Raw genomic sequence first — 20,611 nt, 5'->3', positions numbered from 1 at the left:
ATATGAACTCTGCCACTAAGTATTCATCTGCAGAGCACTAGAGGATTGTTTGTTTATAGTAAATATTCATTTACATATCATTTTTATGGATTCATTTGTTTGTTTATTCATTTATTCATTCAGTCACATTCTCTTCCAAGCTTTTTAGGATATTTACTGCTAACACAAGCAAGAGTGAGAAACCCATTGCAAAAGGACTGTGTGGTTTATTTTCATTATCTATAGAATATTTATGAACAGTTCAAGGATTCTTTGTCACCTCCCATTCAGAGAGACACCATGGAGTGATTTAGTTTTGCACGTTTAGAAGAGGTCCTCAGTTGTAGTCCTTAATATTTGTTAGGCTCCAAAAATACTCAACTCATCACTTCCCACAATGCAATTAGTTGCATATTTTTGTGAGACTCTTCTTCACAGTGACAATAAAAGCTCAGTTCACTCTGCAACACAAGCACAAATGGCACAGGCAAATTAAAAAACTGCAACAATTTGAAAAAATAAGAAAAAAACCAATCCAAATACTGAGACGCTGCAGGCCTAACAGCAGGTATCTGTAATGATATAGGAATCAATTGTGTATTGAAAAAAACAAAATGTTAATTTTTCACTACTACTGATGGGTAGTTAACTTCATAAGTCATTATGGCAGCAGAAGCATTTATTATTTTTTAGTCTCCCCTTGGACATATCTGCTGTTTCTGGATTTGGTTGTGCTTAATTTTGCACCTTTTTTTCTAAAAGCTGGACAAGTGTTATCTTATTGATGAAGATGTTTTCTTATTTTGCTTGTGTTTTTGTCTATTTGGACAATTTATAGAGTCTGCTGAGCTATTTTGGTGACTGTACTTCTTACTTAGTAAATTACTTTTGTTTATGAGTTCCCAATCCAGAATCAAGATCACATTATCAGTTTCTTTGCCCTAAACTTTAAAAAGAGGCTCCACAACCATCAGAGACATGGCTTTTTTTTTTTTCTTTCCACAGACCAAGTATCTGTCATGACTTATAAGTCTGACCTTTATCTATAAAACCTTTTTTAAGGAATCCTCACCTTCTTCGGTGGTGTGAAACTCAAAAGTGACATTTAAGTGACATTAAAATGAATTTATGGTAAGTCCTACAAAATGTAACTTACCAAGTAATCATCATACAATACCTATGCCACCTCCTCATGGCCAGTTCTTTATACATCTCACTGGCTTTTAAATCATCATCAATGCATACAATAATTCTACTGACTGCACAGGGCAGTATTAATATTGTATTTGGTGAGAGAGAGAGCTCCACCAATAAAAGAGTGAAAGAACATAAATGCAGGTCAGTATATAAAAAAACAACTGCAGGAGCCTTTGATATGGATCCTTTAGAAAAGAGAAGTCAGTGCATCGTACCTTTAATTTGCACATTCACACATGGCTAATTAGATTCTGATCCTTTTGGATTTGTTGCTGTGTCAGCTGCTACACTGTTTCATATTCATTACATCATCTTCTGCTCGGGTCATATATTTTGACAACAGCATCTGCCATCATCATAATATCTCCATTTCCTTCTTGTGAACAGTCCCATCACATCTTCATCTTTATGGTGGATAATCTCATTAGTTTCTCTTTCTTTATGACCAATTAAATCATTGCTTCCGCATGATTGTGGACTGCTCCGTCTCTCACCTGCCCCATCAAGATTACACCCAAGGCTAATTTTCTCAACTGTATTATTAATGTTCTGTTACACCATCAAGGACTGCCTGCATTCATCACTGAACTGCTTGTCCGTCATCTTAATATAATGGCAGCTGTGTCTTTTTTTTTCTTCTTTTTTTTTTTCCGGGTTTATGCCTGTCCTTGAACGCTCTCCGGTAACCTTTGAACCCCCTCATTCCTCCAGGAATCAGGCCTGTAACCCACCTCTACTTGTCCGAGGTGACTTCTGACTCTGTGTCTGTGGTGTGGAACGCCCCAGCACCACCTGCAGACCTCTTCATCCTGAGCTACAGCTCTGCCGATGGGACTGACACCTCTAAGGTGACTCTGGATGGCTTCAAGACGAGGTCACTGGTCCCGGGGTTGCTGCCATCCACTCATTACACCATCAGTCTAATCACAATACAGGGGGATGTTACCTCTGAGCCTATTACAGCATCACTCACTACAGGTGAGCTGCTTGATTTCGTGGAAGAGTGGTGCCTAAGGTGACGCAAATGAGGATAAATAAACATGACAGCAATAGTAAAGATCTGCGGTTTTGCCTGAGGTCGGTATAATTAATAATAATTATGTGTCTTTGAGTCATACCACAGTTTTTCTGCATGAACAGCGTGCGTTGATTTTTCTGTACTGAACAATTAATGTGATTACCCACCTAATGTGAAGACTGAAGATTGACGAACCGGCCTAATAAACTGTCCATCTTATATCTCAAAGTGATGTCTTTAAAGTGTTGCTGTAAGCTGTAACTAGATACTATTTACTATCTTTGCTTCTATACTTCAATTATTAATCAGTTTACAAAATAGCTGCAGATTATTAGAGAACTAACCAGTTGTTTGCCCAACCCCTTCCATATTAATAAATATTAATGCATTTCAGTGTTCTCTGTGGGATTTATTGATATAGGGGGCACTTCCCATTTGGGATTAAGAATAAAAAAAAAAAACTGAATTGCAAGAAAAGAACTTCTTGGAAGGGAAGTAATGAATTAGCATGTGTGGAGTGGAGTGGTAAAGGGAACAAGAGGAAAATCTGTGCAAGAAATGGAAACATGAAGTGATTTTAAATTAAATATGTATTTGCAGCTATCATTTTGAGCATTTATTTGCACAGAGCCACGGCAGCATGTGTTTTGTAATTACAGGTCTACCCCTGAGGTTTTTCTTCTTTTTTTTTTTCACAGTACCAAAAAATCTAGTTTACTTTGTTCTTTTGTTCTACTTGCCACATGGATAAAGTGGCCAATCCAAGTAGAGAGTTTAGACTCAAATAGACTATTGTTACATTGGGCGATATTTGAAAAACCACCAACAAACAACAGTCTAATAAAGAGAAGGGCGTAGAGAAGGAGAAAGGAGAGCAAGAGGAGAAGATCACAGTGTGAGGTCTCAGTTTTACTGTAAAATCTGATGCTTATGCTTCGAGTTCTGTTCTGTTTCTCCGTTTCTACTGGGTTTTTTCATTTTACCTCCTCCCTCTGTTCTGCGTGGTTTCTCTGTTTTACTTTTGACTCTGCCACAAATGATCTTTCATGCTAATCTTTTTTCTTTATCATACTTATACCATTTAATTTTTAATTCATTGGCTTGTTGTGCAAAAAAGCTTCCAAAATCATTGCATTTGATTATGAGTGTGCGCTTTTATCTGTGAAGAGGATGAATGAGAGAAGGGTCAGTATTACAGCCTGTCTGAGTCAATGGGTAAAACAGAAAAGAGAATCTATCTTCTTCAAAAGAGAAAATAAGAGATAGTTGAAGACAAATTGAAGAAAAGAGGAAAGTCTGCACTGAAAAAAATAGATATGTTAACTTTGCATCACTGCCAGAGGCACCTGCATGCTATCATTGGATTGCTCTGCCAATTTCATAAAAAAACCATTGCAGCTTGGAGCGCTCTCCCTTTACAGACACCCACACATGATGATAAGCAGATTTCAAGGGTGAAATCGGGCAGGGATTCTGAGACAGATGTACAGGATTTCTTGCACCTGTCTTTAGACTGTGGTAATTTTGTGTCCTACTTTGATCTCTCGTTTCACTGTGATTGCTGATGGGAGACAGAACTCTGGCTTTCTGTATATAATTAGATGGGCCCATAGCAGCACATTTTCTAAATTTGCTACATATGAAACTTACTGATTCCGATCTACAAGTTTTAGCCCCAGTTAGAGCCGGCAGTTTTGTTCATATGTGCTCAGTTTAAAAGGACCTTAATGCGATTCAGCTTGAGTGTCATGTTCATTTATTAGCTGACAAAGTGAAAACTGAATAGTGGGATTTTCAAGGGATAGAGACAACAGCAGTAGATAATTCTGACAGAACTATTCTCTAACCATATTATGACAAAATTCACTTTTCTTATGTCCCACCTTTGCTAAACCAAATACATTAGGAAGATATACAGTGATGAATAATCACAACTTGTAGAAATGCTACTGTATTCCATGGAAGTCACTTTTAATGAGTTCATATCTAAGCATTATATATTATTTTGAATGAGAGCCATTTTTCTTTTCCAAGCAGGAAAGAGGGAATCAAGTAGTTGGATTACAAGTGCTGCCTCTTTCACACATTGTCCATAAAAAAAGATGGAAGTGATCTCCTAATCTCCTTCACAGCAACTTTTTTTTAGCCCTGTATTTCTTTCTCTTACAGCTAAGGACGTGCCATGAGTTTCATTGTTTGCTAACATTGCTTTTGTCGTAACCTTTCCTGTGGCAGCTTGATCGTCTCAGGAGACACATAAAACAAACTTTCAGCAGGGGGGATTTCCTCTGTGCAAACCCTGCTCGGTCTCAATGCTAATGCCACCCATTGTGTTTTTTTAATTGGATACAGCTAGAGTTCTTCTGGAATCTCTTTTGATGCTCTTTTTTCTTCATACAAATTTGCATTGAAGATGCATGTGCTTCCACAGACCAAGGACGGGTTTATTTATGTAAATGCAAAGAGAAGGAGATTAAAAATGGACCAAACAAGGATTTCTCAAATACTTCGGTTTTCAAGGGCGCTGTTTCTTTCAGATGTTAATGCAAATTTCTGAACTGAATACGCCTCATAATACACTCTTATTGTACTTCTGGGATCAGAATAAACTGTGTCAACCATGAAAGTGAGATTTTACTTTGAGAACAGTGTACCACGCTTCCGTTATGGACCACATTGACGCTTCCTTATCCATCATCCCTCTTGTAGGCATGGACTCACCAAAAGAAATGACTGTATCAGAGGTGACTGAAGACGCAGTGACTATCGCTTGGATCAAACCACTGGCTCCGTTTGAATACTATAAACTTTCCTACCAGTCAGCCAGAGGTAGTGTATAGTTTGCACTTGTCTTCAGTACATTTTATAACATTAACATACAAGTGGCACACTGCTTCTCCTTGCTACAATTAAATGAACATGGCATATGCTTTAGAAGGTCTCTCTGATGTGAGATGGATTTTGCAGCAAAGCACCCTGTTATACCTAATTAATTCTAACATTTTATCACTGAAATCAGGTTTTATTTTAATTAAAATTCTGCTCTGATTAAATACTTAATCTGTAATGCATAAAGCACACCAGTTGGTTTAGCAGTTTACCTTATACATGAGGAAATGAAAGATGACATTGATACCTACAGCCTTAGTGTTCTGATGTTGGTCCCCGTGGTGTCTGCTGCAGGTCGAGTGGACAGTGTGGTGATTGACAGTGATGTGACCAACTACACCTTGTCCAGTCTGTTCCCTGCTACAGAATATGAGATCAGTCTGATCGCTGTCAGTGGGAGTCAGGAGAGCAAAGTGGTCAAAACCTCTGTCTTTACAGGTAAGAGCTCATACTGAAACATTAGACACTGTGTTCAGCAGCGACTACCAGCCATCATTTCTTGTCGATAGTCTTTTGATCTTTATGAAATGCAGAGATGTATTTCAATTTAAGGTTCAATAATTCTGTACGTTGACTTAGAATAACATCTACAGCACTCATCTCCATTTTTGTGGGCATTTTTCTCTAGCTACTTTTTTATAGATTGCTTCTTTTGTGTAACCAACAGTCCAAAACCTTAAGATATTTAAATTACTGTCAAATACTGACAAAGGCAAACAACAGTCATCGCATTCAAGAAGCAGGAACCAGAGAATGTTTAGGCTTTTGGTGGAATAATACCACAAACAATTGATTATTGAAGTAGCTGCAAATGAATTTTCTGACAATAGAATTAATCAACCACTCTAAAAGGAAGATTCTTCGGTTAGAAAAGTGTTTGTTTTTTTTTCAGCAAGTTGGTTGCAGAGCCTGGCTACTTCTAGGTTTCCCTATTTTATAACCATTTATCTTCTGAAAGGTAAAAGCATCCATTGTATGTATATGCAGTGTGTTTTGTAATGGTTTGTGTTACATTCCTTACTCCCTGGCCTTCAACTCTTTGATAAATGTTTCCACTGTGAGTGGGCGACACAGGAACAACATGTTTGTTATGTAAAATGAAGAATTCCTCTTCCTATGTTAGACTTTCAGACCAATTGTTCTTCCCACAGCAGTAGCAGCTGCAGGTTGGAGCATATGTGCTAAAAAGAGCAACAGACTCACACCTACACACACACAAATGTCAGCCAAAATCTAAAGGTGCAGCTGACATCGCGAGAGGTGCAATCTTCACTACTGCAGTAGATGAAAATGTCCACTCCATGACCCAGTAATTGGTAACCTACTCCCAACTCCCTCTCACTTACCTTTATCTCTCTTTCTGCTTTCCTCTCCTGCTTCTCTCTTTATTCTTTTTCCTCACTTCTGTACTTGTGCATCATTATGCTCTCCTCTCTCGCTCCTGGTCTTTCACTTCTCTATCGCCGTCTTTCAGTCCTCCTCATATTTCCTCCTCTGCTTCATCCCTCCTGTCTTAAATCTTCCTTCTCTGTCTCTCTCCCTTTGCGTCTTCCCAATTTATCATTATAAGTGAGAACTCTCAAGCTCTCGCTTTCAGACTCTTAACACTGAATCAGAACTTAGGAAAACATAATACCTCACTTGCATGCACGCACGCACACACACACACTTTGTAAGTATGAGACACGATTCTTCTCTCTGAAAGACTTCCACTAACCTAAGATTAAAACACTCTTCCAGTGCTGTATGCATAATCTTCTGTGTGTGTGCGTGAGAAAGAGAGGAAAAAAAGCAAGCGCACTGACGAGAGAAGAAGGTGTGTCTGAATGCCAATGAGACCTGATTCACCGGGGACCATCAGGTTTGAGAATCCAGTGAGAAAATAAAACTAAGAGTCTTTTTCAGTCTCTTTCTCCCTCTCCCTTATCACCAGCTTCCTTTTCTAACAATCCCAGTGTACTTACAATGAGCAGAGCCATTGGGGCTGTAATAGCCTGAAAAGAACATAACTCCAAAGTCAAGCTTGTTAGAGATGGTAAATAACATTTTCCTCACATCACACAATGCCCAACCAGGGACATTTTAATTCAGCTTTCAACAATACATAAACAGGGGATTTGGAAGAGTAATCCAACATTGCCTAGCCAAGTATGTAATGACTTGAATAACGCTGCAATTGCTACTTACTGCACTTCTATAATCAATTATTGTCAGAAGGGATGAAGAAAGCAGGGAGCCATATTTCATTTTGCCAACACAGCAGGTGCTGTTCGTCTAAGATGAATTTGGGAGGGTTGACACTAAATGGACTTTGTGAATTCCTGTTTAAGGGCTAATGACAGTGCTCATTAGCGAAGTGTCAGGACCCCTAGTGAAGTATCACTCTTCCGAAAGTGAAGTTTGGGGAAAGATCATTAAAATCCTCCCTGCTTTCTACCAGTTATCTCAAACGAATAACGATGAAGGCGACCGCACTTCTGTTCTCAATGGATGCTTTTTATAAATACCCCGTAAAAGAATAATTCATCTTAAATGACATCAAGATAAATGTGTTGGTGAACCAAGAGAAATAAAGTATAACATTGCTAAAGAAGGAAAGAATTGGAAAAAGAAAAGATGCAAAATAGAGACTAATATGAGATTTAACAGACACAAAGAAAAACAAAGCTGGTTAGGAAACCCTTATCTTCTTGTCAGAAAACAACAAGGCTTGTTAGGGTTTACAGCAGCCTGCAGTCTTCAGGTTAGCATTTTTCAGGCCCTCTTATATGTGTCATAGTCTCAGCACGACATGTCTACTTAAGTGCTGCGAGAGACCACTTACATTATAATAAATTACAGGTGCAACACTGGTCATTTAAACTAAGTGGCCCATTATTTTTCAGTAACACTTGCACAGCTGGTTACAGTGCTGACTGACATCTAAAGGCAGCAGATAGTAAATACTAAATCTGAATCATTCTGTTATAATTTGCAGAAGATCACATCCTTGTCTAATTACTTTGACTATCAGATATGATTTGCCCAGTGTTTGTCATTGTTGCTCTGTTTTTTGACTTGGACAATGTCCCACTACAACCTTGACTTAAACACTGCACCAAAGAACAGTGAATTCATTTTTTCCTTGTTCTACAGTGTTACAGCCTTTATAACAGCGTGGAAGGAGTCTAGCAGTGCTTGTTCATGTTTTATTGTGTGTTGTATTAATACCTTTGCTTTCTTTCTGTTATTCTTGGAAAATAATATGGCATGCCAGCTCACTGCTTTTGGGCTGCTGAGGTTTAAGGTTTTTATTGTGCAGTGTCCCATCATCGTGTGACTCCATCACACTATACTGCAGCCACAAGGCCATATTTGTTTTCTATTTTTATTTAACAGCAATTCATATTGTCCTGGGTCCAAACATGATATTAAATGCTGCGGAGGTTGGCTCAAGCCTTCAACAATCATTCTCAGGGCATGGAAAATGATTTTTGGATTATCACAGGCCCTGATGAAGCAGATCTGCTGCTGTTGTTTTTTTTTTTTTTGTTTTTTGTTTTTTTCGTCATCTCTCTCCATTGCCAATCTAATTGACTTGGAATTCACTTGAATCTTTTTGCAATTAAACTAATGATTTTAATCAGGTTTGTTCATCTGTCGCAGTGATAAGCCTAAGTCAGTTCGGTGCACTAATGAGCACAAGTCTTTCTTTCTTCTTCTTCTTTTTTTTTTTTTTTTTTTATTCTGATGAGGGCAGGGCAATATTAATTACCTCATCTGGGCAAAGCTTTGGAGCACATGCGGTGTTCTGTGTTCTCTTGCCACGCTCAGTGCCATGCCAAAATAACACGCCAGAGGAAAAATTGGGGTTGAAACACTGAGGTTAAAGGTATAATTAAATTCAAACTCAATTCTGGCATGTCCAGCAGTCTGAGAATGAAATTAGGAGTGTGAGGCAATAGTCGGCTCAGGAGAATATGTGTGACTTTATGCAGCTTATTTGACTGCATAATTTCTTTGATGTGCTAGAACTAAGGAAACAGTGATCAAAATGGCAAAAAGAGTCATTATTACTCAGTATGAATAAATGTCTTTTCTGTGTCGGGGGTTCTGTAATTATAGCAGAGTTGTAATTGATATTATCAGTATCTGCAATTATATTGCAATTCGCTGTGTACAAAATGGCAGCCACTTTGCATGTGAAAGCAAATGTGACAGTCTGCAGTTTTAGGAGCTATGTAATGCACTGAACCTTCCTAACATGTATTATTAATAACAGTAGACTTGAAGGACATATTCAATGAATGACATGATTGATCATCGGAAAATTGACTATTTTACTACCTGATTGAATGTCTGAATTTTGTATGAATGTTTTCATTCAAAAATCTCAAACCTTATCTGGTTCCATCTTCCAAAATATGAGGGTTTTCAGATTTTTTTCCCCCTCTAGTAGTGTGAAGTGGGCTTAGCTGTCATGTTAGCTGTACGTCACTGAAAGGTTCACAGAAATATCCTCAAAAGTGATCATTTAAAAATAGCCGGTTCACTGCAGTTGTTTCTTGTTGGTTCACTGAGCTTTTATTTTTGTTTTCTTAGCAATGGACATGCCATCTGAGTTGACGGCCCTAAATATCACTCCACAAGGAGCCTTGCTAAGGTGGAATCCCCCTCTGTCCAATGTCGACATCTACGTGCTGACCCTCACACATCACCAAGGTATGTTTTCAAAATTGCGATTTAAAGGCTTTATTTATTTGATGTGTTAATTAGATAATAAGAAGATGGATTAACCATCAGTGTTTTAGATAAAATCATCAATAGATGTCAGCACGACATCTACGTGCTGACCCTCACACATCACCAAGGTATGTTTTCAAAATTGCGATTTAAAGGCTTTATTTATTTGATGTGTTAATTAGATAATAAGAAGATGGATTAACCATCAGTGTTTTAGATAAAATCATCAATACCCCTTATTCTTGATTAAACAACTACTGGACCATTGCAAATCGTGAAAAATCAAATGACACAACAGATTTTTATTGACACCACGCTATGTGCAGTAAATCAGCCTTTACACACCAATTTCTCACTGAATATGCAAAGGCTATATTTAATCAGTAGAGTCATAACACTGACTGCAGTAAGATCAGCCTGCTGAGTCAGAGCATAGTGAGCAGATATATATTTAAGTGGTTCAAGTGCAGCATGTAGATGTGTGACATGTACCATCAAGGTTTTCCTAAGAAGAGAGTTCAGCATGGTGCATCCTTTGAGGCACTTGAGTTCCATTTGTCTTGCTTTCAGAACATTCATAATGATTGGTTGAACCACTAAGCCTGGGCATAAACACTGCACCTATTACACCATATGTACATTTTAGATGCTACCTTGTAAGTCTCCACTGTCTGACAGCCATGCGCAGATAGGTAAAAGATACCCATATTACTTTTCCCATTCCAGCCAGTTTATAATTTACTCCCCAAACCAATGGATGACTGCCGAGTTATAGTAGGTAAGCCAGCCAAATATACAGCTTAAAGCAACATGACATTCACAGCTTGAGTGCTTAAAAACTGAAAGTATAAAAAGCTTGAAAAAAATGTTATTTTTCCAACAAACACTGCCCAGTTTTGACAGTCGCTTAACTTGGAAAAATGTTTAAACTCAGCAGTCCGATGTTTAACAGCACCTGACCCGAAGCAATACTCTGATAGAACTGTGAATAATTTCTGGAGGTATTTTATTGAAGAATTACTCAGTTTATCATCACTGTCTGAATGTTTTGTAATAATTATTGAGATAATTTTATTGTTCTAAATGCAAAGCATATTTCTGATTTGCACATAACCTCACTGACTAAGCCATGTGAGGTGTTATCTAGAGAAAACCGTATTACTGAGCTGTTGATGCCGAAGCGTGAATTATACCCTCACTGACTGGATCGCAGCCAGATCATCTCAGATACAGAGTCGATATGTATATGCTGGACAGATTTTTGGAAACCAGCCCTGGTGCTCAAAGTTGTGGACAAATTTCATTCAGTGCCAATGTTTTAAAGCAAGGTCAATAAACCTCGCATTTTATTGAGTATTGCATGCATAACCAAATAGGTTGAAATTATGAGCCAGGAACACCCACGTAAAATTACGCTATCAGTCACTCTTACTTCTTAGAAATGTACTATCGTAACATGGAATATGGTGCGTCCATGTCCTCGTTATCATCGCTGCCCCTGTGAAGTTTCATAGCTCTCATCATTATTATGGTAAATTCAAACTAAATAAACAGTGCAGTGTCCTGTCTGACACTACTGCAATTTTTAAAAGTCTTTTTAAAGTTGCCAGTGACGAGACTGGATTTGATTTCAAGTATTTCTTATATTACTGCAGTATTAGAAATGCTAGGTTAGGACTAATGGATCTGTGATGTATCACATGTCACATTATTAAACTTTATAGTCTATGTGACATTTTACATTTGACTGTAGTTCTGCCTTCGGTTAAGATGAAAAAGGCGGGAGCCTCTGTAGGCAAGTAAAAAAATGATGGGCTCTGTGAAGAGATAACGTTCAACCCAGCCAGCAGCCACATCAGTTGTTCTTAAAAGTAACAGATTTTTTTGTGACACACACAGAATCATGCTTTTTGATTAGGTTTTATTGCATTAAACATCACAAGCGAAGGCTGAAATGAAATAGAAACCCAGGTTGAGAAAAAAAGATCCTATCTTCTTGTTCAGTGAAAAAGCTAAAGCCATATTCACAATATAATTATCCTCATTCATCTCTCACGTACATGGGTTTGTTGTCAGACTGCTGAAAGAGAAATAAATAGCAGAGTGATTGATTTAATCACAGCTTAAACATGTCAGAGTGCAGCACAGTGGTGGTGCACAGCTTTCAAACCTCTGTCCTGCCTGTCCTCCTGTGGTTCAGCTGGCTTCTGTCATTTAGGCCTTTTCTGCTTTGTTTTTTCAGACATGGAGACTTAGTCTCAGTATTCTGTTGTTAACCAAAGGTAACTGCAAACCGGCTGCTGATTAAATCTGTGACCATGAATACTTTTGATTATTTTATTGTTTGACAAAACCAGCATACATTCAGATTTAGGACAGTAGCATTAATATATCAGATGCAAAATGAAGGGGTGACTTTGTGTATTCACTGTATATTCTCAGCCATTTATTTCAGGTAGTATTCAGAGTTTTCAGTCATATTTTAGTGCAAAAGACATTTACTGTGTGCTTTATTTTTGTAAAGTAGTCCACGAAAGCACATTTCACCAAAAGCATAATAAGTTTAGAAACCCTTTGAATTGAAAAAGAAGCCCAAAGGCAGTCAAACAATGTAGGCTTTGAGATTCAAATAAGCCATTTTTTGTGCAAGAGAGACGTAGTGTAATACATTTAGACAAAACTGAAAGCAGAGTATGTGTGGGATGGCAGAAGTGTAGTATACATAAACTTCTATTGTTTTTATTTCTGTTTTCTAGTGACAGCTGATACTTTGATTGTGGAAGGCAACAAGCAGGAGCACCAGCTGTCCAACCTTAAGCCGAGCACCACCTACTCCGTAGCCCTCTACGCCACCAAAGGACCCCTTACGAGCGGCACAGTCATCACCAACCTCCAAACACGTATGTGTTCATTTTATTCAGCTGGTCTCTATACAGCAGCACAATGACTCAGTGGTTATCACTGCACACTCACAGCAAGGCACTCCTCCACTCCTGACTGGAGCCTTTCAGTGTGGAATTTAAATATTTTCAGCCTGGTTTCTAGACCTCCTCCAAATGCTCAGTTTCATTCACACCCAAAAATATGCATGCTAATTAGAAATTTCCCCTGCCATGATCCCAGACAAAGGTGTTAGCTACACACTGCTACCAAAGAAATTAGGAGGCCACAATATATTCATATCATGGTCATATTGTTCCTATTGATTAAATATCAAAAAGGATGGTCTTACCTAATATAACAGACTCAGAAAGGAGGAAGGAAACAAATACACAAGAACACTGAAGCTGCAGAATAGTGGGTGACTCATTTGTTCAAAGAACAATGACTAATAAGCCTCATCCATAAACTGACCTGGTTTAGTTTCTGTCTGTTTTTATATATAAATGAACTGACACAAAGTCAGCATGGCATGTGACACAACAGAGGACACCTGGCTGGAATAGCACAACAAATTGTTTCACCAATATGAGCTGGACCAAGAAAAAAATTATATGATAGAAATTATGTAACTGTGTCTTTTAATTAGATTATCCTAAGTTTTAAATGACCAAGCATTAGCCTACAGTTGTTTCTGTGTAATAGTAATTAATTTTATTAATTCAACAATAGTTTTGTTATTATTAACAAACTCATCTGAATGGCAGTGGCAAATTTTTTTGGGTTGTCCTCACCAATTGCTAGGTGTAGTCTGCCCAAATCCCTAAAGTTGTTGAGCTCTGAGGCTCTCACCATGTTTACCCCTTGCCCAGGTAAATGCCAACGCATCAGTTCAATTTTTCAGGCACTTACTTTTCCCATCATATGGAGCGACTCTATCAGATGCTGAATGTAGCCGCTGGCTGTGTGGTTGTAGCTGGTGGACTCACTTGGGTTCCTCTCACTGTTCGACTGTTGGCGTCCTCGTTCCGGTGCTTTCTTTTGAAGTGGTTCAAAAGGTTTGTTGTGTTGCAATCCAGTGTGCAAACCTAGGCTTTTCAACATTTGCAAAGAACTATTGATTGTGCTGTGTCAGTTTTGGAAAACCCAAGCCAGTTACTGATGTCAAATTCTTTTTGGTGAAGAAATTCCCCATGTTTTCATCCATACAGTATAGGGCATGTGAAGCTACGCCACATTGTGTTGCATGTTAGCTATGTTAGAAATCATAGAATCGTACAAAGTACAACTGATGTCCACTGTAACACAGTGCTAACAATCTGAGACAATCGTAGGGACATTTTAGTTGTTCATAATCTAATATCATTATGCAAAGGATGCAAGAAAAAAAAGCTTTAGGAGATGTCATTATTTGGGGTCATTTTAATATTATCACTCAGGTAGAATTTAATTTAGTTTGCATTTTCAAATATTTGCTTGTTGTGCAGAGTGACATATGTTACAGGGATCAGTATCTTGGTCAAGGGCCCATGCAGTCATGATATTAAATTTGTGAACTTTCTGTATAACACTTCTGTTACGGTTCTGCCAGGAGTTTCCCCTGGCAATCACCACAATCTGTCTCACCTGTTCCCTAGTCTCTCACCTGCACCTCGTCTGCACTCTCCCTCCAGTATATATGGACTTCCCTCACTCCTACTCTCTGTCTGATCTCGGTTACATTTCCATGGACGCATCATTCCTGTTTTCCTGATCCCTGTGGCTTCTGTACCTACTTGAATAAAGTTATTCATTATGTACCTCGTTCCTGTATCTGAGGGCGTTCGTAACAGAAGATCAGACCAACACCGAACAAACCGGAGGAGATCTCCGGACTCTGTCCCGAAGCCAGAATCTCCCTGGTCCTCTCCTCAGCCGTGTTCCCGGCCGTCGTCGCAGCCATTTCAGCCACAGCTCCGCCGGAGGGCCCCTCAGCCTCTAACCCCAGCTGAGGCACGTGCCATCTGGCAGGAACTTAAGGCAAGACCGTGGAGCCTGAAGGCGCCGTGTGGCGACACACCCGTCCTCCCTTCTTCCCGCTTTCTGGAGTATCCCGAGGAGCCGATGTATCCCGAGGAGCCGATGTATCCCGAGGAGCCGATGTATCCCGAGGAGCCGATGTATCCCGAGGAGCCGAGGTATCCCGAGGAGCCGAGGTATACCGAGGCTCCCGTTCTCCCGCCTGACCGGTTTCTCGACCTTCTCGAGGGCCCTGAGTATCCCCAGGACTCGGAGTTTCCCGAGGACCCGGGATTTCAGCCGTATCACTCAGAGATAAGGGATCTCCTCTATTACTCTGACGGTGAGTGCCTTGATGATGAGGACTGGGACACCTTTTGGACAGACCTCCTCATCGGGAATTCCCATCTAAACCCCTACTGTGGTACCCGTTTGGCAAGGAGGTCTGGAGGTCAACCACGGAAAAGATCGTCATGCCTGTCTCCCTTGTCACGCCACTCTCCTTCGCCACAGCACTCGGTGCCCCCACAGCCACCTAACCTGCCGTCTCGACGACAGCGACGGAGTCGCCGCCTTCTGAGGGGACCAGCCCAAGAGTTCCCAGCGCCTCCGGAGTCCCCGAGGCCATCCCAGCATCAGCTTCCCGAGCCGCCTCGCCGATCGCCGCCTCCAGTGCCGCCTCGCCGATCGCCGCCTCCAGTGTCGATCCCCGAGCAGCCGGTCCCCGAGCAGCCGGTCCCCGAGCAGCCGATCCCCGAGCTGCTACCATGGCGCGAACCTCCGGATCCGCTCGAGTGTCCAGAGTTATTTCTGCCGGATTTTCCGGAGCTTCCACCACCACCAGCGGAGTTCCCCGAGCCGTCCACCATGGACTCACCCCATCCCACTAATCTCCCGGACCCGCTCATTCCCTCAGTGCTCACGAAGCCTCCGCTGGCCCCAGAGCCGGAGCCAGAGCTTCCTCAGCCGCCAGAGCTAGAGCCAGAGCTTCCTCAGCCGCCAGAGCCAGAGCCAGAGCTTCCCCAGCCGCCAGAGCCAGAGCCAGAGCTTCCTCAGCCGCCAGAGCCAGAGCTTCCTCAGCCGCCAGAGCCAGAGCTTCCTCAGCCGCCAGAGCCAGAGCCAGAGCTTCCTCAGCCGCCAGAGCCAGAGCCAGAGCTTCCTCAGCCGCCAGAGCCAGAGCTTCCTCAGCCGCCAGAGCCAGAGCCAGAGCTTCCTCAGTCGCCAGAGCCAGAGCTTCCTCAGTCGCCAGAGCCGGAGCCAGAGCTTCCTCAGCCGCCAGAGCCGGAGCCAGAGCTTCCTCAGCCGCCAGAGCCGGAGCCAGAGCTTCCTCAGCCGCCAGAGCCGGAGCCAGAGCTTCCTCACCCGCCAGAGCCGGAGCCAGAGCTTCCTCAGCCGCCAGAGCCGGAGCCAGAGCTTCCTCAGCCGCCAGAGCCGGAGCCAGAGCTTCCTCAGCCGCCAGAGCCGGAGCCAGAGCTTCCTCAGCCGCCAGAGCCGGAGCCAGAGCTTCCTCAGCCGCCAGAGCCGGAGCCAGAGCTTCCTCCGCCGCTAAGGCGGTCCGAGCCAGAGTCCCTCCTGCGGTCCGAGCCAGAGTCCCTCCTGCAGTCCGAGCCCGAGTCCCTCCTGCAGTCCGAGCCCGAGTTCCTTCAGCCGCCAGAGCCTCCAGCGTTCCCAGAGTCTTCTCCAGCATTCCCAGAGCCTCCCGAGTCGCCGCCGAGTCTCAGGTCGCCGCCCTGGAGGCAGAAACCTGAGATCCCCCAGTCACCGTTGCCACGACTGCTATCAGAGTTCCCCGAGCGGTCGCCGTTGCCGGCAGTGCCCCCGGAGCTGCCGCCACCGCAGCTATCACTGCTGCTGCCGCGGTCCCCTGAACCGCCGCCACCGCAGCTGCCACTGCCGCGGTCCCCTGAACCGCCGCCACCGCAGTTGCAACTGCCGCTGCCGCGGTCCCCAGAACCACCACCTCTGCTGTCTCTACCGCCGCCAACGCAGTCTCCGGAACCGCCGCCGCCACCGCAGCTTTTACTACCGTTGCTGCGGTCCCCGGAACCACCACCTCCGCAGTCTCTACCGCCGCGGCCGCGGTCTCCGGAACCACCGCCACCGTGGCTGCTGCCTCGCCACAGTCTCCAGTCTCCTCTGTCCCCGGTTCCCGGTTCCCGGTCTCCTCTGTCCCCGGTTCCCGGTTCCCGGTCTCCTCTGTCCCCGGTTCCCAGTCCCCAGTCTCCTCTGTCCCCAGTTCCCAGTCCCCTGTCTCCAGCCTCCACAGTCCCCAGTCTCCATGGTCCCCTGTCCTCAGGAGGGGGGTTCGGCCCCCAGGAGTTGGCCGTGGAGAGGGGGGTACTGTTACGGTTCTGCCAGGAGTTTCCCCTGGCAATCACCACAATCTGTCTCACCTGTTCCCTAGTCTCTCACCTGCACCTCGTCTGCACTCTCCCTCCAGTATATATGGACTTCCCTCACTCCTACTCTCTGTCTGATCTCGGTTACATTTCCATGGACGCATCATTCCTGTTTTCCTGATTCCTGTGGCTTCTGTACCTACTTGAATAAAGTTATTCATTATGTACCTCGTTCCTGTATCTGAGGGCGTTCGTAACAACTTCCCTGCTTCACATTCAGGTGACCCACCTCTAATAATGTTCACCTTTATCACCACCAACTGGAAAGTTATAGGGGTGACAGAATTGTTCCAGTATAGCTGAGTTGCAGCTCTGTAAACTTTTTTTTTTTTTTTTTTTTTTTTTGCAGGAGAAAAAAAAATTCAGTCAGCAACAGGGTTATATCCCCCAAGGAGTACCAGAGCTACCTGTCCTGCACTGCAGCAAGACGAAATGCTCGAAACAGAAAATCCAATGTATGAAAGCAAGGCTTCAGAAATTTCAAAACATAAGTGGGGCTCAGAAAAATTGCATGTACCTACAACCATGCCAGTGCTGTACATGCAATATAGTACCTCATACATAAACAAAATGGTCTTGGCAGTTTAAGGTGATTCTAATTTGGAAACAGATGCTCTGCCTAGTACATCATGTACCTCAGCTTCTCAGGAGAGCAAAAAACAGAATAAGGATGCACTTCTTCCCTTGTTAGACTTTTTCATATAAACACATTTTCGAAATTGGCAATGGTGTAGGCAACACCATGGAGTAAGAAAGAAAAAAAATTATTTCATTTTGAATGCCAAGTCTTATTGAACAAACGGTTTGGTTGCGTTCCTTTGTTGCCATTCTCCTCTGAGTGGAATAGACTGACTTTATTCTTGCTTTTCCACTTGAAGAAAATACATTTCAAAGGACATCTGCAGGAGCCGGCTGCTTGTTCTATTCAGAATTATACCAATATTATATCCTGAAATTACAGAACAATGTCAAACTTGTTAGCATAGCTCAACCGGTGTTGCATTTATGAATCAATACTGATATCTTGGTTTTTATAATATCTCTTTTTTCTGTTATTTTTCAGGTTGTCCTAGAATACAGCCTTCAAAAGGGATAACATTCCTATGTTATGATTAAATTCAAAATAAGTTTTATCTCATTTCACTAAAGAACTAAATTCAAGAAAAGAACAATGAGGCATAAGCCCTGAGCTTAATCAAGTGCCACCCTTGGGCCAATACCAGATTTATTAAAACTGTGTTTGAGAGACTTTTTTGACAGTGATTTGTATTCAAAATCTCAGAAGTGTCAGCCTCCCAGTACAAACGTACTCTACACAGTTGGCAGTGCGTCCACAGCTGTATACTCTGTAGGCCCATGTAGGAACATGTACACAAAGAAACACACTTCAGATACCATGGCACTATTAAAATCTTCCCTTTGCAGAACTAAAGATGACATGTCACACCAGGGGGCGCCTTAGTCAGCCCTAACATCAGAGGGAGCTTTCAATGCTGTTAATTGAACCTTTTAATTGAAATCTTGAAGCCTATTTCCGTTCCACCCGCACAGCCTGCGTTAATCCGCTGCAGGGGAAAATGTCACTTTGTGAATGGGCCGTATGAGAGGATGAGACTATTGATTGGTTTGGTCAACTGTCCTGCCTATGGTTGTGTGTGACTTTAGAATTACTGGCCCTAGAAACATCTATATACAGTATGAATGCATCTTTAGAAGGAAACGAATGCAGCCCTGAGATTAAATCCATATTAACTAATGGATATATTTATTTATAGAGCACATTTAAAACAATGTTTTCACAGACACTTCTAATGCAATTAAACATTTAAAACTAAAATAATTTATTACAGTAAATAAATGTAACAGATAATTATATTAATAATTAAGGGCACTGAAAGACAGTTGTAAAAAAAAGGCCTAATTTGTCTTACCGTAGAAAGGAACACAAACATACAAGATCCCTGTAAAAATGTGAAAATGCCTCCTTATCTCAATATATATGTGTAAAACTCTGTCAGGTTTTGACTTTTCTCAGTCCTTTTAGGGGAGGCTGGCTTCCCTCAATGCATGCTGCACACAGCACAGATAAAGGTAAAAGGGATGTGTCTGGTTCATATAAAAAAAATGTAGCTGAGACTTTGTTGATTCTCAAACCTCTTAACTATAGCTGAGAGTTGTATTGTTGTCTGGCCTCCATGCCTCAAAAGTTCAACACCCAGTAAGACAGCTTGGTTCCCCAAAGGCTGATATTTAAGCTATAGGGCGGAAAATAAGGGATTTTGCTATGGGTGTCTCTATAAGCCTGTAGGCTGCAGCATCTGGACTTTTTCCCTCAGATGTGTCTGAGCCCACTTGCTGAGAAGTGCTTGGCAAGTTTTTGAAGCAGCTGAGATCCTTGCTGTGGGCAGCTTCACTCAGCTCTCACTGATAGTTGTGCACCAAGTGCTGAGTGTGCTGCTATTACAGAAACATAATCTTTATTCTTCAGGCAATTGAGGATGTTTTTTTTTTTGTTTTGTTTTTTTTTACATTTTAATGTACTTTTACAAATGTGGGTCCCCATAAAATCTGTCCGGTTTATTGTTTTATGATAAAGTGCTTAGAATATCTACACCAATAACCTTGTCAATCATCAGATTGTCTTCTTGTAACTGGTGCATAGTTGTGTTTGTATAAAGGTTTTGGTTTAGCAAAATTAAAAAACGTTAATAGATTTGAGCTAAGTGATGCCATACTCTGTTTACACAATGATTTCACATGTAGCACAGAGCAGCCTGTGGTCTTTAGGATTATGATTAGAGCATACCAGCTTAATTTAATGAAGAAATCTTTGACTAATCAAACTGTAATAGACCAATTTTCAAGAACGAATGTTTGAAAAACAACTGCAACACAATTCAGTACAGTCAGTAGTGAGATTTTGGTCTTTCATTATTTTTTTTATAATATTTAGAATGTCTGCTTTTATTTCTGAAAATGGACTCGATCCCTCCTGAGGATGGATGATAGCAGTCTGTGAAGCAGAACTTTGTTGTGAAGAGATTGCAGATTTAATTTTTTATAACCAGCATTAATAACAGTTTGCTGGGCTTGTCCATGGTGTTAATCAGGGAGGTTGTGTATTCTGAGAGGTCATGGCAAGGTGTTTCCTTGAGCATATTAACTCCATTTGTGAGATCCACCCAAGCTGCATTTGATTAAATTTGTTAGACTTCATAGAAATAAAAGAGTTACTGTTAGATCATTCAGGCTGAAATATTTGCTTACAAATCGGCATAGAGATGTGATATTCACCCCAAAGGCTTCCTCCCTCGTTTCTTCTTAAACCAAATTGCTGCTGCCCATGTTGCCCTTCCCATCTGCTGCTCTGTCGCATTGTTTACACTGTGTGTTAATGAGGCATTAGATGTAGCCAAACCTATTCATCTCAATCCAATTGTTCAGGCCTCCACATCTCAAAATAGAGCTTCAGCACAGCCAGGATCTCAGGTGACACGCATTCACCTTCTCGGGCACGCAACCATGCAAA

At 41.7% G+C, this 20,611-nt stretch overlaps 1 protein-coding gene across 1 annotated transcript in view; it reads left to right on the top strand.

The window, feature by feature from the left end:
- Positions 1 to 20,611, top strand: part of tnr (tenascin R (restrictin, janusin)) — a 62,275-nt gene that overhangs the window by 21,903 nt on the left and 19,761 nt on the right. Inside the window, exons 17-21 of the mRNA XM_026313399.2 lie at positions 1,888 to 2,154; positions 4,904 to 5,026; positions 5,378 to 5,521; positions 9,665 to 9,784; positions 12,562 to 12,705. Coding sequence (XP_026169184.1) covers positions 1,888 to 2,154; positions 4,904 to 5,026; positions 5,378 to 5,521; positions 9,665 to 9,784; positions 12,562 to 12,705 — 798 coding nt within the window. The remainder of the gene's footprint in view (positions 1 to 1,887; positions 2,155 to 4,903; positions 5,027 to 5,377; positions 5,522 to 9,664; positions 9,785 to 12,561; positions 12,706 to 20,611) is intronic.

The sequence above is a fragment of the Mastacembelus armatus genome, chromosome 17, assembly GCF_900324485.2.
Source record: "Mastacembelus armatus chromosome 17, fMasArm1.2, whole genome shotgun sequence".
Classification (NCBI taxonomy): domain Eukaryota; kingdom Metazoa; phylum Chordata; class Actinopteri; order Synbranchiformes; family Mastacembelidae; genus Mastacembelus; species Mastacembelus armatus.
The sequence above is the reverse complement of the archived record's forward strand: the minus strand, read 5'-3'. Positions and strand labels throughout refer to the sequence as shown.